The following is a 15,890-nucleotide window of genomic DNA, read 5'->3' on the forward strand; positions in this document are numbered from 1 at the left end:
TTTGGAATTGTTAATTGACTGTCGTTTGAGTTTTTGAATGATTGTCTTTTCCTCTTCGTCGTTTTTTTTACTTTGCTTGCTGAGTTGCAAATACTAATTGTGAGGAATTGATTGACGAATGGGAATGATTGGATGATATGCTAAGGGAGACTACCGACGAAAGTAACTTACGACTACGACTACGACTACGATTTGACTTTGAAGCGTAAACCGGTTTTTTTGACTGTTTTCGTGTGGAGACGAAAGTGACGACTTGGAATTTCGAGAAACAGGTTGAAGACCAAAACTACAACGACTACTACGCAATTGAAGAAGAGGCATTGCACACCTACAACCGCCCTTCACACCTCGACCATCTCGAGAAGAGAAGAAGAGAAACGAGAACAAACAGAAAGAGATATATTATCACAATCATCCGAAGCTGGGGAGACCAAAAGAAACGAGCATCATGGAAAACAGAACCCCAACCCCAGTCCCCACACCACCGCTGCCAATGCGCAATCCGGATCGAAACCTCCACAGCAGCTGCGGCAGCACCATCACCACTCGCTCGAGACGACTGTCACTCCCAGCACCGCTGAGAATGACGCCCACGACGATACTCGCGCCCCCGGATGACCACCAATTGGTGCCCAAGCCCCTGAAACTCAGGAAGAAGAGGCCGGCGCCGAAACACACTTCGTCGTCGCCTGCAGCATCGACGTTGACGTCGACGTCGACGTCGACGTCGACACCAGCGCCATCGATATCTATGTCGACACCAGCACCATCGATATCCATCCCCATATCCATCTTCACGCCAACACCACCACCATCACGAAAAGGCAAACTGACGAAGAAGAACCCTCACCCAAACCCAACGCCAAACCTCGACACCCAAAAACCCCTACCAACCCTCCCTCCTCCATCCCTCCTCCTCCACTCCTCCATCCCCCCCTCAACCTCATCCTCCTCCGCATCCTCATTCACCTTCTCAACCCCACCCCTCTTCCCACAATCCTCCCCCCTCTCCCTCTCCGCCCTGAGCGTCGCCCTAGAACGCGAGATGAAACTTCACGGCACCACCCTGCACACCCTCCCACCGCTGACCCCACCACCACCACTACGCTGGGCCGACGACGACATCGCCATCTCCTCCTCCTCCGCATCCTCCGCCTCCTCCTCATGCGGCGGCATGTCCTCGTCCTCATCATCAGTACACTCAACACCATCGACGCCCGCGTCAACCCCGCCCGCGTCACCGCACCGCACGTGCTTCCCAACATCTACGAAACCAATACCTCTGGCCCTGCCACAGCTGCAATTCCCAGCCGACGCAAGCTTGCTGTGCCTCCCTCTCCCTCCCTCTTCTCCCGTCCAACAACCCCCAGCGGAACCCGTCCAACACTCTCCAACCCTGCTCTCCCTCCCTCAACCCCCACCGGAATTCGTCCCAGCGGAACTCGCAACGGAACTCGAACCAGAACCAGTCACAGGCCTAGTCCCGGAGATAGTGAAACCACGAGCGCCCCAGACACACCGCCGGCTACGGAGAAAAGAATCCCCCCGCCTCTCGACCCTCCGCGCGATACGAGCGAAGGAAAGCGAGGCATGTTTGCAGCGGGCGTACGACAGGGCTGCTGAGATGTACATCGGCGGTGGTGGAGTATTTTAAAGCGGAGAGTGGGAGGTGTTGTAGAGGGGTTGTGGATGAGAGGGTGAGACGAATGAGAGAATGAGAGAGTGAGAGAGAGACGAAGGAGAGAATCAGAGAAAGAAAGAAGGATTTCCTTTCGATTTATTCACCTTGGAGGTGGGGATATTTAATGGCGTATAGATAGGGCTGGGACCTTGGTGGTGCATTTTACCGCGTATTGGGTGTACCTCATGTATGTCCATGCGGGATTGCTACGCTACGCTTTTGATAGACGAACATGGGGACACGATAAAGACTTTCGAATTGTAATTTCTATTCATGGATTCATAGATGACTACTGGCGAAATCAAAGATTCTCACATCGTTCGTTGTTATTGGCACCATTGAGGGAGTTAAAGAGGTAGTTGGTATGGTTTGGTATGGTATGGTATATATCTACATCCGCCTGTGCAAAGATACGGCAAAGAAACCCCCCCTACTCGTTGAAAAGGGGTAAAGTATGATAAAACAAAGTCCACGTAATACATATATGGGTCTTGACATTGCCGCTACACTCCCCTCCCCTCCCCTCCCACTCACTCACCCCCCAGCCACGACAGCCAATCCCTCATAAATCTTCCGCTTGACCCTGAAAAACGTCCCCGTGTCCGCGTTCCTCGGGTCCGCGAAGCTATACGACCCGCCATCGACCTCGATCTTGCCGGTGCCCGTCTTCCTGACGGCGACGGTGCCGTTGATGACGAGGGTGCCCTCGCCGCGGAACTCGGCCGTCATGCCGGAGCTCTGCATGAGCTTGCGGAGGTCGGCGAGGCGGAGGTCGCCGACGTGGAAGGGTTGTGCGACGGAGCGGACGGCGGTCGAGATGTTGGCGGGCACGACGTCGAGGATCGGGGTCGTGTCTGCTGCGGCGGCGGTGGTGCCGTTGGGGCTGGCGGTGGGAAGGGCGGAGTCGAGTTTGGGTTTCTTCTTGGAGGTGCCGCCGCCGTCGTTGGAGTCGTCGTTGTTGTCGGCGGTGGTGCTGGGGGCGAGGGGTGCGGCGGCTTCGAGGCGACCGGTGATGGCGACGACGCCTAGGCCGCGGACTTTCTGCCATTGTAGTCGCTTGACCATGTTGCGGCTCAGTTTGACGGTCCAGGCGTTGGTGTCGACGCTGGCGTCGACCATTATGCCGACCGCGGGGGTGAAGACGTCGATGACGCCGCCTTCTGAGGAGCCGGCGTTGAGTACTCTTCTGCATTCCTCTGCTAGGTCGTCCGTCTCTGCCTGTTCTCCCGCGACGAGGATCAGTTTTCGTGGTTTGATGAGTGGCACCAACATCTGGATCGTTCGTCGGTCGTGCAGGCCGGAGAAATCGACAAAGGCTATGCGGCAGTTGAGGCTGATCGTTTCCGTGCTGATGATGGCCTTGGAAGGTCCCGTAATCTTGTCCGCTTCATCCTCTGGCTCGCTCTCTGATTCCTCGGCGTCGTCTGTATCCATGCGGTTGCCGGAATCGTTCTTCGTACCTCTTGTTGCGCCATTCGGCATGCGGCGTCCCGCAGCCACTGATCGCACCGCTAGGTCGTCCCACTTCCTCTTCTGCCCGACGGCATTCTCCTTCTTCGATCCGTCACGCAGAGTGGTTGCCCCGGCCTGGTCTTCTTCATCTGCGCGGACGTAGTCTTCTGGCCGAATGAGGTCGCCGAAATCGTCCGCACGTCGTCGCTTCGCCACGTAGGGGAACATCTTTTCGCGACCCCTCTTGCCTTGCACTTCGTAGTCGAATACGTTTTTCCGACGAATGAGCACGTTGATGCCAAGTTCAGCATCGCTAAGACCAAGCTTGTGCCTGGCGTGTTGTAGAGTGGTTGCCGTATTCAAGGCCTTTCCTTGGTGCTCAATGTCCGAGTCCTCGGAGGTCGTTGATGTCGATGATGACTGATCGTCTACGACGTCCGCTGAAGTTTCCATGGCAGTGCCGGCGTCTCCTTGCATCGTGTTTTGAAGTTGACGTTGTCGAGCGAGATACTGTTGGTAGAGATTGAGTTCGTTGCCCTCCAAAGGTGCTGCTCTGGTAGTTTGCAGAGTTGCCTGGTGGCCCGCTGCATCTATAATAGATGTCGACGTTTGCTCTTGTGCGGTCTTCTCCTTCCACAAGTCCCAGAGATATTTGCCGAGACCCTTGTGTTGTGAAGACGTTTCGCCAACCTTCTCGGTCAGAACGATGAGGTTACGTTCGTCCGATGCGAGGCTCCGGATCGCATCCTTCGAAAATCCCCATTCAAGCGATGTGTCGCTTGCTAGTATCACCCGGGGTCCCGAATCGCTCAGCATCCGAGCCACCCTGGATTTCCGTTCGAGTAGTTTGATATGTCTGAAGTCGAAAGGAGTTCTTGTGGTTTTGTCGTCCTCTCCTTTGGCGCCTCCTGATTGCTGTCCCCGTCCGCGTTTCTGATCCTGTGCCTCTTGTGCGCCGCTGGCGATCTCGAATTCTTTCACAATCCCCTCTTCCATCCACTCTAACATACTTCTGACATATCTCATCGTGGCACCACCTGTCCTGCTGGCGAGATATATTGGGACCCCCTTCAAGTTCCCGTCTGCGTCGATCTCGCGAGTCCAGGTCTCTTCAAGCAGATAGGCCAATTCAAGAACCCTAGCACTAGAGTCTGTAGGAATGAGAACCGATCCGCCCTTCTGGATCGTGTCCTTTATCATAGAAACAAGATCATCGTCTCGCTTCATGCGCTGTCCCGAAACCTGGCCTGACCCTTTTGTGCTGCAAATCAGTGCCGTAGGGCGGCGCAGTTGTTCAATAACTTCTGATCCCCCGGTACCAGCGAGCCATGCGGCACCTGAAAGCACGCGCTCCTTGGCTTGATTCCAGTCGATTGCATAAACGACCGATTCCATGCCATGTTGGATGTGCCATATTGTGCCACCAAGAGTATGTCCTGCGCTGTAAGCTGTGATCGTGAGGCCACTCAGAGGAGGCGAGAATGGCGAGGGCAGAGGCTGGTGAGGTTGAGAGTATTTGAGGGGGTTGATCAGGCCAAAGAAATGTGCGATTTCGTCCGGCGTCGGAGACTGAAGCAACAGATTGGGGTTGTTGCCATCTTTGAGCGACGGGAAAGAATAGGCAGATTCCGTAAGAGCTTCCGTTGGTATAATCGAGGATGCTAGCGGTGTAGAGGAATATAGATCCTGGAGGAGCGTACGGCCGAGGGACACGACGGGTATTGTCGCATAGACAGGTACGCGTGTGAACAGTGGAAAGTGTTTGCAGCAGTGTACGTAGGCTCCAAGATGAGCAGTAGTCGCATGCGTGAGGAGAACAAATGACAAGGTTGGAATATGCCTATTCACAGTATCGATTAGTATCTGGCATTATTCAATGTATCAACAAAGCATCTTCAGGGTCGATTCGAGGCACTGAAAGCACTGCACGGAGAACCAATACCCCCTCTACGTGAGACTATATTACATACTTCTCAATCTCTCTAAGCTTTTCCGTATCAAAGCTCTCATCCCAGCCAACGTCGATCAGAATCTTGATACCACCGTCAAACTCCAAGAGAGACTGCGACGCGGGTGATGTCGACTGCGCGCCCAGCAGGGGAGTGAAGTTGAACATGATGTCTTCGTTCAATGGTGTAGTGTCGCGAAGAAATCCAATCACACGGAAGGCGCATGATATTAGGCACGCGCGTCCGTTGTCGTCAATGCATGTCCTCTCCTACTCGTAAGTTTGCGTGATGGCGTAGTGAGGTGTAACAAAGCAAGTTATCTCCACTTGAGGTTGACCTCGACACGGTAAATGATGACTAAGATACCGCCGACCGGAATATCGTCGGACCGGTCAACTACTTCCCTTTACCTGTAAGTACAATACCTGTATCATGACCACCAGCATAACATACTCGGTAACAACGCTCATCCTGGGATTAATATATTCATATCCCTTCATCTTCGACGCCCGGGCACGTGACAGCAAAATTGGTGGCTCCTCTCCTCCATATGCACTTCGGATTACCCAAATTGGCTAGATGTGAACGACGTGCATCTCGATGCAGAACGAGAGCAAACAGAATGCGCCAGCGTGTTGCACTGCCGATCACTTCCACTGCGCTGGAATGAAGTCTACGCCGCCCGTCCAGGCACATCGAGAAATGTGCTGCGCAGGTATTGGTTGTTTGTTCGTTGAGAGCATGCAGCCACTTTAGAATTCACCCCACCAGCGTCGGATTTAGGTGAAGATACCCCGTATTGAGTGGAACTGATTCCGTTGTGGACCTTATCTGGAGCAACTGTGGTGAAGCAATGCGTGGAGCACAGTAGCACCAGCACCGCCAGCACCACCACCAGCATAACCAGCAAACACCAGCAAGCCTCTTTTGCATACTGCAGCAAGGCGTGCGAAGACCTCGTATGGACAGAGTCCGGAGAGCCAATGGCCCTTCCAAGCTGACCCCGCCCCTTCGCCCACGCCGCTAGTCATGCACGTCACACATTTACCCTTCATCTGTTCTCCACACCATTGTGCCGGCTACCTGCGCCGCTCACACTCTACGCAATGTTCTCAAACTAATGTAGGTCATCTCTTCGATGCCGCTGTTTACGTTCTACAGGGGCGATGAATAAAAACCAGAAACGAAAGCTCAACTTTTCATGATTCATCATGCATTTAGTGTTGCTACTCTGAAAGCCACAATAGTTTCATCAACAATTCAATCCCATGGCAGGCGGATGCCCGTCCATATTGAGTCGATGGACGTGCTGCTTATTGCATGCTAACCTCATTGATCGAGATAGAACGATCTAGCAAACTGGTACCCACCACCAGTCAACGATAGTCTACGCCTCGATTCCCACTTCTCCGTTGCTGCTGAATTGTACTGGAGGATTTGGGTTCTTGGAGGCTTCTGTTCTATTTGAACCACATCAACGTCCCATGATCTGCATAGTGCTGTCGCCAGCCGAATCTACCAGGATCAAGTGTTCGATGGCGTATCTTGCTCGGACCATTCTCCCGTGAGCGACACATAGAGAAGGTAAAGCCCACGGTTGCTGCGAGGGATCGTGACGAATCCAGTCGCCAAAGAGTGCGTTGCGCTAAATTGGTCAACGACAGGGTGATATCGCCGGTGTCGTGCCGAGAAACTTGCTCCCAGGGATTTTGCTCTGGTCTCTTCTTTCAATTTGCATGCTGCAGATGATCAAGATCGTTATCCAGCATCTCCGTCCAAGGTGATAAGACAGTCCCCTGGTAGTTGGGATATATGCAATTGCACAATCGCGGATGTCAAAGCGATTATTTAGAATTCGTCCATGCCGGAAGCGTCCGAAGCTAGAGTTCTATGGACCCTCAGTCCAACGCCAGCGGAAACCATTCAAGAGCCGTCCTCCGGAGCGTGCTTTATCAAGGGTCGAATGCGTCCCGCTCCGCGCGTACCAAGATAACGACATGGAGCACGCAGGTAATAGTGGACGATCAGTAGCATTCAAACAGTTTCTCAGAACATACGGACTATACATGCTCGGCTTCAGAAAATTGTCAGAGGCTCTATCTAAAGGAGCAAGGCGCATGACGTTGTGTATCAGCTCTTACCTCAATCTCACTGACCAGGCCTCATATTGCTTTTGCTTATGGATTCGCGGGGATACAATTCCTCAAGCCATGCGGGGATTGCACGTTGCCTGCATCTGCTGAACAAAGTTTGGCCGTCTTGCAGGGCCCAGCACACATGATCCGTGCAGTCCCTAGGATCTATCGGAGCACAAGCGGCACGCAATGGTCCTTGCTTCTGTCTGTGAGCGTCGAACTGGAGAAGGGTTGGCCTACGAATTCCTAGCTTCGTCATCTACACTCATACTACGGTAGTCTTTGGAGGATGAAACTGGTTTCTTCAAGACAAATAATGCGAGACTAGTCACGAATTTTTCCACTAAGCACCATACGGCTGCTAGCGAATAGTGATACAAGAAGAGGAGGGAGATGCAGACATTGGTAGCACCACCTGCCGCAATCTGTGGGGCTGATTTACAACTAGCTGGCCAAATCCATAGGCTAGGACGGACCGCGTATTCACTAAAGCTACACTTACTAACTAGCAATACTCGCGCCCGGCCGTCGTTTGGATAGTGTATGGGTTGCCGACACCTATCAGTAGCGATCGAACGCTGCTTAAATTCGCCCTTGGCGAGGGAGCAACAAGCTAATCGAAAATGGCAACACTGCATAGGAGCTCCTGCGGTGTCTGTCAACGTGCAGGTCGTCGTTGAAAGAAGTAATTTACGTCCATTTCACGGTCGCAGGACTTGAGCCAAAAAAAAAAGCAGACATGTGGAGAGAGTTTGGGAAAGGAGGACAACGTCAAGGAACGCACGTCTGCACTCCTGCCGTGCAACCAACGGTATATACCTACAACCGTGGAAGAGGAGATCTGAACCCGCCTAGTGCTCACGAGCAAGGCGCTTTTCGCACTGGCGTATAGCGTAACCTGCACGGAGTAGGCATGTTCACGAAGTCATGGCATGGGAAATGGTGGCCGTTCCAAGTGTTGCCCACGCCGGCCCATGCACATGTCAACCTCCACAGCACTGTAATTGCAATGTGTAGAGTGTGGCTCGCATTGCACTGGCCTCTCTCTTATAAGAGAAGCAACGGGCCCAGCACTTTGGGACTATTTCTGGGACCACCTAGTTGCTCGCTTCAGACGTGTGTTTGAAGACAGAGTAGGACATCTTCCCGACAGCAACAGGGCCGCCACTCTTATTGACCCCGTTCTATTCCACCTACTACTCCGTATTTCTCTTCGTCTCTTGCCTTGCTGTGCGACGTGGGCCAGCTAGAAAAGCCCTGGGGGTGGTCCCCTTTTGCAACCCTGCCCCGGCACTCTAATTGTGCTTCCCAGTCGTTAAAGCCGTAATCCCTCCCCGCTTGCTCAGTAGATCGTCCTCTCACGCCTCTCGATTTCTGCACAAGTTCAGTGGCCCCTCTCATCACCTACCGCTTACAACCAACGCCAGGTTGTCCCCCTGCCTGCAAGCCTGCGATCTTCTTTCACTCGACTTCTCCCTCAGCTCTGCGGTCACGGCAGGCAACTTGCAGGAGCATCGTTGTACGATACACTTGCCGTCTCTTCCACCCCTGATACGATTGGCCGGTTGCACCGCGCCCGCAATTCGCTAAAGCCTCCTGCCCCCGCTCTTCGCAACGTTGCCGTGCGATCGCTCGAGGCATCAGAGTCGAACTGTTTGGATCCTCCTACTCTTTCCTCCTTTCTTGCCAACGTCGACCAGTTCACGAGTTTGTTTCTCTTATCGACACATCCATATGTTAGTTACACTCGTCACGGTATAATTATCGCTGCCTGTTTCTTACATTTGGTCGCGCGCTTTAGTCCGTCCGACCCTTCGACATCTTGGGTAGACGTTGGCAGCTTCAGCGATCGGACTTGAACTGTTATCGCAAAGCACAGCATCGGCTACCAATGCCCAATTCCCGCCTTTGTTAACCACACGAGAAGCCACAGCCCAGGCCGAATGTCTACTACCACGGTACCCTACGGGCGTTCCCAAGCAGGAGCACAAGCTCGCTTGAGCATCAGCTCATCGCCACAACCGTCTATGTCGTCTTGTAGCGACTCTCCAATGAACACTCCCACCTTGGAATCTAATGTCACATCCGTCTCCGGTACATACTCGAAATCGCGCACAGGCTCTACTGACGGATCGGATGAAGTGGTTCCCAAGACAGAGGAACGTGAACTATTGCTGTCCGAAGTCAAAGTAGAATCGTTCGCGGAAGAGCCACCGATTTCGCCCACAGAGCCAGTTCGGATTAGACGCGGCCGAGGGCGACCACGACTATATCCGCCTCGGTCTCCAACAACATCGAAAGCAACTAAAGCTCGCTCGAAGACCGGATGCACAACATGCCGCAAACGAAAAAAGAAGTGTGATGAGACGAAGCCCTTCTGCCTGTCATGCCAGAAAAACAACATACATTGCGAGGGTTACAAGCCCGTTGAGATATGGAAAAGTGGTAAAGAAAGGGCAGCAGAAGCGCGAAGGGGTAGCACCGACGTCAAGTTCGAACTGCCACCTCTCATGGAAGGAGTGGAGAACGATATTGACCGATTGCTCCTCCAGCATTTCGTGAGCCGAGCAAGTTGTGTTCTTAGTCTACATGAGGACCAATCGACTAACCCTTTCACCAAAATCCTACTGCCCATGGCTTTGCGACATGAGGGGCTGATGCATTCTGTGTTATGCCTCTCCGCTTCGCACCTGTGTTCTATCAACAAATCTCAAGAGTACGAAGACCGGATGGCTCATCATCGAGGACAGGCTCTACATTTACTTAACCAGGATCTCGAACGACACAAGGCTGGTGAAACAGGTGGGATTATCTACGAAGACTCCAATGTTGCTCAGATCTTGCTACATCTTCTACATTCAATAACAGACGGCAATACATCCGGCGAGTATCGTATGCACATGATTGCTGCCAAGAAAATCGCAATGACCCAAAAGTCCAAGAATCCGGAGTTCCAGAGCTTGTTCGACGAGTTTTTCTACTACCACTGGATAGCAAGTCAGGTCACTTCGCTAGACGACGCCGAGGTGCCCATGATGGACGACTTCAATCTCCCGTTCCAAGTCAACCCTTCAACTGCTGCACTCATCGGAGTGTCCGACGGCCTGTTCGGCTTTATCTCAAAAATTAGCAATTTGCGACGGAGAATGCGATCACGGGTCGACGAAGGACTGGAACCGATCATGGACTATGAGGCGCTCCTGGCTGCGCATGCGATCGACTCGGGTCTGAGGAGTTGGGTCTGCCCGCAGACTCCCGGCACCCCACGCTATACAATATCAATGTTGTATCGGCAGGCAACGTGGGTATATCTTTATCGGACGACCAAGGATTCAAAGCCGCATCCCTTTATCAAAAGTGCCGTAGACGACGGCATTCGTTACATCAAAGAACTACCAGCCGAGGGCTGGATACAGAGCAACGTCTTGCTTCCACTTTTCCTAATAGGCTGCGCCGCATTCGAAGAAGACCAGCGCGTCGAGATCAACAGAGCCTTCAGTGGGCTGATGGCTTGTACTGGTCTAGGAAATATTACCTATGCAAAGGAGGTGGTTGACCGGATCTGGGCATTGATGGATGCTAGAGACCCCGATTCGTGGGATTGGGAGAAGATCATTCATGCGAATGGGTGGGATTTCCTTGCGACATAGAAAGCATGGCGGCCTTCTATATTCTCGATTGCGTCGGAGTTTCTATACTGGTTTTGCATCACGTGGTAAAAGGAGTCGGGAGCATTTCGTGGCGGTTTGGCACTCGCTTCCTGTGCAGGCGTCGCACACTTTCTTGATTTCATATATTTCCCCTGGGATGCATTGGGTAGGCAAGTTGTTCTCCTTGGAGACGGAGGTCTGCGACTTGATGCGAAAATGCCTCCTTCTTTTTCGTTTGCTGCATTTCTTGGATTACTTTCTCCTTAATGGGTTTCATTGCTGATGACTTTGGGCTATTTTTTATGCAAATCTTTCGAATTCGGAAAGACTAACGCTGATTTGAAGTTTTCTGTTTGGTTGCTTGATGCCGGCACACTTGGATAGCATGATGAGGCGCGAGTGTACAATTTGTTAGAAGCAGCCCCGTGGCTACTTCATGAGGAGGCTATAGTTGTTTCACAGCACATGTCGAATGCGTATGTATGCACTTCCTATCGAACAATAATGCGAACAAGCCTTTCTCCTCTCACCCTCACTCTCTGTGGCTGCGCTGCTCCTTGATGATGCTGCTTCCTTCGCGACCGCCAACTTTCAAGCCTCAACCAAATCCACAAATTTCTTGGTCTGCATTATTCTTTCGCGCCAAAGCACGGAGACAATATTGCTCACAATACATACGCCTCCGACCATGAAGCCATCGGGCGTCGCGCGAACTGCCCCATGCCGTCAACACGTTGCTGTCTTAAATGCGGGTTATTACAGTAGCTCACACCAGACTCGAAAGATAGCGACTGTGCGTTCTCCGAATCTGGCGAACACTCGCGACTCATTCAGAACGTCTGGGCTACGGGTGGCCGCGTCAGGCATCACCCACAGAACGGCGGACTACATAACGCACGCACGAAGGGTTCGCACGTTGGCTAGCATTTAGCCGGCGGATAGCAACATGCATTGCATCCGTGGGCAGCTTGCTACATAGTATGTGGAGAAGAATCGCAGAGCGCCAGCACGTCCGTTCTCAGGAACCATCCATGTCGTGCCCTGTCTCCGAACGTGCAGTACATCCATACAGTACAGCGAACAGGGTGTAGGCTAAGTAAAAATATATGGCCTACTTGAACATCATTCCAGTACTTTGGAAGTATCGGCCACTGGATTCGGCAAGTCCGTGGGGGTTTGGCTCATTTTCCCACAACTACATGGGAGAGTTCAACGGGCATTGATTTACAACAGCGCAGGCTTTCGCCTTGGACTTCTCCATGGCGCTCCCTTTTTCTCTCTCGTCTTTGCCCGAAGGGGCGTGGGCTTCAGAGAGAGAGATAGTGTGGAGGTTCGCTTGCGGGTAATCTGGGGTTGCTTGGTGATGATATGCGGTCTTACTTTCCACCACTTCCTCTTGGTTCCTTCAACCTGCACCACGGGCACAGTTCTTTCGCCTCCAACATCATCATCATCAAGCCATTCCCAACACACGACGGAAGGCTGCGGGTGAACTGGATATTGGGGAAAGTCACCCCACGCAAAATTGCCTCAGTGCTTTGGGCGAGTGGGATGAGTAGGTACCATTGCAAAGGTTCCTGTCCGTCCTAAGACTGGGTCAGGCATATATCGCAGCATGCGAGTGCGGATTATTACATGGTCTACTATAGGTCCATTATTCCCGTCAACAGCACGCATCTGCCCTCGCCCAAGGACCACCATGACGTCTTGATTAGAAAAAAGAACGGAATACAGGAACGTGCGTGCATGCTGCGTCGTAAATCATCATTCGGATCCACGTTCTTACCATTGTCCTTATTTTCTGAAAGGAAGTCTCAAGTCCGCCCCTCTGCGTGATACGATTCATTGAACTACAAGGAAGCGCAGGACCCGGCTATGTAAGATGCCATTTCAGGAAACTATGGTGGTCAAGGGCTCCTCTATCCTCCTACACACCGCTCGTAGCACGATTCTCCTTTATTTCCAGCTTCTTCTCCCATTGCACTCGTTCCCCGTTCGTCGATGAGAATGAATGACCCTGCAATAGCCGGGGAGAGGTTAGAATCGGATTAATGGCTGCGATGGTCAACAGCGGTGGTAGTGAGTGGCTAGGCCAGAACAGCTCCCTACTACATACCAATATTGGCTAAACTACGAAGGAACACCATGACTGGGATGACAAGAGAGAGATGGCGATCGGTGACCCACCGATCAAGCAGACAAAACTCCAAGGAGACACCGCTACGGTATTTCGTCCCTGCATCATCAGCAGCAGCAGCACCAGAGCAAAAAGGAAACGCGCGCGCGCACAAACCCGCCGGCCACAGCGAACGTTCTATGCAGCAAATCCATTCCCAGTAACTAAGTGTCTGGAAATGGTACGGCGGGCAAGGCGAACACTGTGGCACACCTACTCTTCGTTCACCGATGTAAGCAGGCTAAAAGCTTGGCCACGAGGGCAGCAAAACGGTCCTGTTGCGTTACTGTTGGATACACAAGGGCGCAATGTTCACACCGTTCAAGCAACGCGTGGGGTGGGTGGAGCGAGGGGGACACGCCATATACCGACATATTGATCAGCCCTATGGAAATGGGAGAACAGCCACAGAGTTGAACGGTCGGTTTCATTTGCACCAAAGCTGACGACTGATACATAATCTAGTCAGCTCTTTTTATGGGACGGGGAGGCAAAGTCGCCTTGTTCATATGGATGCACATGTGAGATTTTTTTGATTGCAGGCCTCGGCATCGGTAGCTAATGTTCATCAATAATGTAGCGAATATAGTGATGATATAGACAAAGGGATGTGTCCTTGTGATATCTCTTTGGTGCGCATTCGTAGGATCCCGTGGTGCTCTCTAGTCCTAGAACGAAGTGCAATCAATCAAGTTCGTCCGTAACACATGGCGCAATGATCGACCTGGACCTACGAATGGGTTGACACTATTCGTGCATAGGTAAACCCATCAGCCTTACTCGACGGTCTCGACCTCAGAAATCCTCACACAAATAGCCTACCTAGTTTACCTTCTATCAACTTCGCAGATAGGAAAAAGCCGCCCGCAAAGCCGGTCACAATGCCAAACAGACTCCCTTCGCATCTTCTGGTTGCTACCACCCAGAGCACCGCGCAATCAGCCTCAATCGATCAACCGCCCAGTTATGTGTAAGCAAGCAACTGCCTCGTTCAAATCACATTACCTTACCCTACCGCCTACCTGCCCAGCCTAGCTCTCAAGATTCACACGCATACATGCACGTGAGCCCCATTTCATTCGAACCACCGGCCCGGTTGTCAAGTATCATCGATCGTCAATAATTACCGCATCGAGTCGATCGAGCATTCAACCCGGGGAGCTTGTCAGGTACATACTGTATACGAGGATCCTCTTTTTAAGGTTCTTGCTCTTTTCTTGTACTTTTGAAGGGCGCGTAGGCGGTTGTTATTGAGACTTGGGAGCAGCAGCAGTGTACAGTAGTGTATGTTTTGACGCGCTGGCTCTCGCTCGGCTGGGTAAAAGAGGGACTGCGGCGATCTCTTGGTTTGGTTTGGGTACGGTACTCGTTTATGCGTGGGATGAGTGGGAGGAGTTGATGGACGGTGCGTAGATACGGGGAACGAGGTTGTATACGGTGGGTTTCTTGATATTTGATAGATGGATCAATGGCAACGAACAACAACACATGAAGGTACTATTTCATCTTCAACATGGCAAGAATACCGAAAGGAAGTCAAATGAGAAGGTAAAATTAAACAGTCGCCTCATTTGGGCAGGATACGCGAGCGTTATCAGGGGGTATTATTACTCGCAGTATACATATATTGAGTACCTAGGTAGGTTATAACAGACGTCTGTAGGTACTCGCTCGTAGCTTAGAGGTTTCTTCTAAATATGCCCTAAGTGCGGCGGCGATCACATGCCTAACCTGATATATCACCTTGAGCTGCTCCCCAAGTCTCAGCAACTACTCTTATAAGAGTAGCTGATATCGATGTTCTACGCACAGGGGAGAGGTCATGTTCTCTCTATGAAGTACCTACTAGACCAGAAATATCCACTTATCCCTGACTTCGTCCGAGTCCCCTTTCGCATTGGCAAAGGAGCAAAGTGAAGGGGCCCGATGGACAGGATACTCGATGCGAATGCTCCGTACACGGCATACCTACTGTGTATATGTTTCACACCCTGGAGCATAGGTACGATCTCGGAGAGAAGTCCAGGACGCACGGGGATCGTGAACCATCCATGCACTCACTCGCTTGTCCAAAGCCCAATGGCCGTGCTTTGTTTTCGAGCCTCGGTTGTCCGAAGACGGGTTGGTCGAGGGTGGAACGGGTTCGAGGCGACGCGAGGCTTGGAGATGGTTTTGCCTACAGCAATGGATCGATGAAATGTAGGCACGGCATAACAATGTGACAGATGGACATTGGCAGCAGTGATGCGCAGTCGAGAACCACTCTGCTAGAGCTGCACTGGGCCTTGAGGGCAACAAACCCGATGTAAGGAGCACTGTGAGACAATCCAGCAGTTGAGATGCAGTGGTGACTGAAAAGAGTAAAGCCAGACGCGACGATAACTACTCACGAAGCCACGCTGACAGCATCCCTATTGTTCGATCGTAAGCGATGCGACCACTTAGCGATGTTGCAGCACTTATACATTACATACAAATAGAAGAAGCTCGGTTAGGCGTCGTCTCTTGGAAGATGGCCCGAGACCAGACACCCATGGCCATGGGTCTTGGAGGCGTTTTTCTCGCTTTTCGGGGGCCAATAATGCATGATGCGCTCTGTATCTAACCGTTGCGAGAATGATTAACCGTTGAGATATTGCAGCCATGAGGTCGATCTTGTGGCTGGATGAGTGGCTGATGGACTTACACATGTACTAGTATTCCATTCTTCCCCTTTGAAAACCATAATGTTGGACGAGCATTTCGTTCAACCTGAGAGACCACAGGAGGATACATTGATGATACTTCGTAGAGGATACGTCCAATGTTACGATGCGGGCCCAAAGCGAAGGGAGTTGGACTAATGTC

The 15,890-nt window shown here is 52.0% G+C and overlaps 5 protein-coding genes across 5 annotated transcripts; 2 read left to right on the forward strand and 3 right to left on the reverse strand.

The window, feature by feature from the left end:
• Nucleotides 1-448: 448 nt before the first annotated feature.
• BU24DRAFT_465844 (uncharacterized protein) lies at nt 449-1,654 on the forward strand (the record flags this gene model as incomplete). Its single annotated transcript, XM_033532312.1, has 1 exon — nt 449-1,654. The coding sequence occupies one exon, from the start codon at nt 449-451 to the stop codon at nt 1,652-1,654; it is 1,206 nt and encodes a 401-aa protein (XP_033380628.1).
• Nucleotides 1,655-2,215: 561 nt separating this feature from the next.
• BU24DRAFT_426149 (uncharacterized protein) lies at nt 2,216-5,518 on the reverse strand (the record flags this gene model as incomplete). Its single annotated transcript, XM_033528900.1, has 2 exons — nt 5,104-5,518; nt 2,216-4,973 (listed from the first exon to the last, which is right to left on the reverse strand). The coding sequence occupies exons 1-2, from the start codon at nt 5,247-5,249 to the stop codon at nt 2,216-2,218; spliced, it is 2,904 nt and encodes a 967-aa protein (XP_033380629.1). The 5' UTR covers nt 5,250-5,518.
• A 1,871-nt stretch (nt 5,519-7,389) lies between these two features.
• On the reverse strand, nt 7,390-7,993 carry BU24DRAFT_274131 (uncharacterized protein). Its single transcript, XM_033522619.1, has one exon. It carries the CDS (start codon nt 7,853-7,855, stop codon nt 7,454-7,456), a length of 402 nt encoding a protein of 133 aa, XP_033380630.1. The 5' UTR covers nt 7,856-7,993; the 3' UTR covers nt 7,390-7,453.
• A 1,251-nt stretch (nt 7,994-9,244) lies between these two features.
• On the forward strand, nt 9,245-10,867 carry BU24DRAFT_353594 (uncharacterized protein; the record flags this gene model as incomplete). The annotated part of the gene is made up of 1 exon (XM_033523785.1): nt 9,245-10,867. One exon carries the CDS (start codon nt 9,245-9,247, stop codon nt 10,865-10,867), a length of 1,623 nt encoding a protein of 540 aa, XP_033380631.1.
• Nucleotides 10,868-14,869: 4,002 nt separating this feature from the next.
• BU24DRAFT_453720 (uncharacterized protein) lies at nt 14,870-15,811 on the reverse strand. The gene is made up of 3 exons (XM_033531282.1): nt 15,518-15,811; nt 15,105-15,394; nt 14,870-15,011 (listed from the first exon to the last, which is right to left on the reverse strand). The coding sequence occupies exons 1-3, from the start codon at nt 15,582-15,584 to the stop codon at nt 14,889-14,891; spliced, it is 480 nt and encodes a 159-aa protein (XP_033380632.1). The 5' UTR covers nt 15,585-15,811; the 3' UTR covers nt 14,870-14,888.
• Between the last annotated feature and the right edge of the window lie 79 nt (nt 15,812-15,890).

The sequence above is a fragment of the Aaosphaeria arxii genome, assembly GCF_010015735.1.
Source record: "Aaosphaeria arxii CBS 175.79 unplaced genomic scaffold BU24scaffold_8, whole genome shotgun sequence".
Taxonomy (NCBI): domain Eukaryota; kingdom Fungi; phylum Ascomycota; class Dothideomycetes; order Pleosporales; genus Aaosphaeria; species Aaosphaeria arxii.

What these genes read in the sequence shown, in the direction of transcription:
- BU24DRAFT_274131 (XM_033522619.1), bottom strand. Translation starts at nt 7,855, where the DNA reads ATGCAGTGTTGCCATTTTCGATTAGCTTGTTGCTCCCTCGCCAAGGGC.
- BU24DRAFT_453720 (XM_033531282.1), bottom strand. Translation starts at nt 15,584, where the DNA reads ATGGCCATGGGTGTCTGGTCTCGGGCCATCTTCCAAGAGACGACGCCT. An exon ending in TAACCGAGCTTCTTCTATTT is followed by an intron (nt 15,395 to 15,517) that starts GTATGTAATGTA and finishes TACTCTTTTCAG; the next exon opens with TCACCACTGCATCTCAACTG. An exon ending in ATTGGGCTTTGGACAAGCGA is followed by an intron (nt 15,012 to 15,104) that starts GTGAGTGCATGG and finishes TATACACAGTAG; the next exon opens with GTATGCCGTGTACGGAGCAT.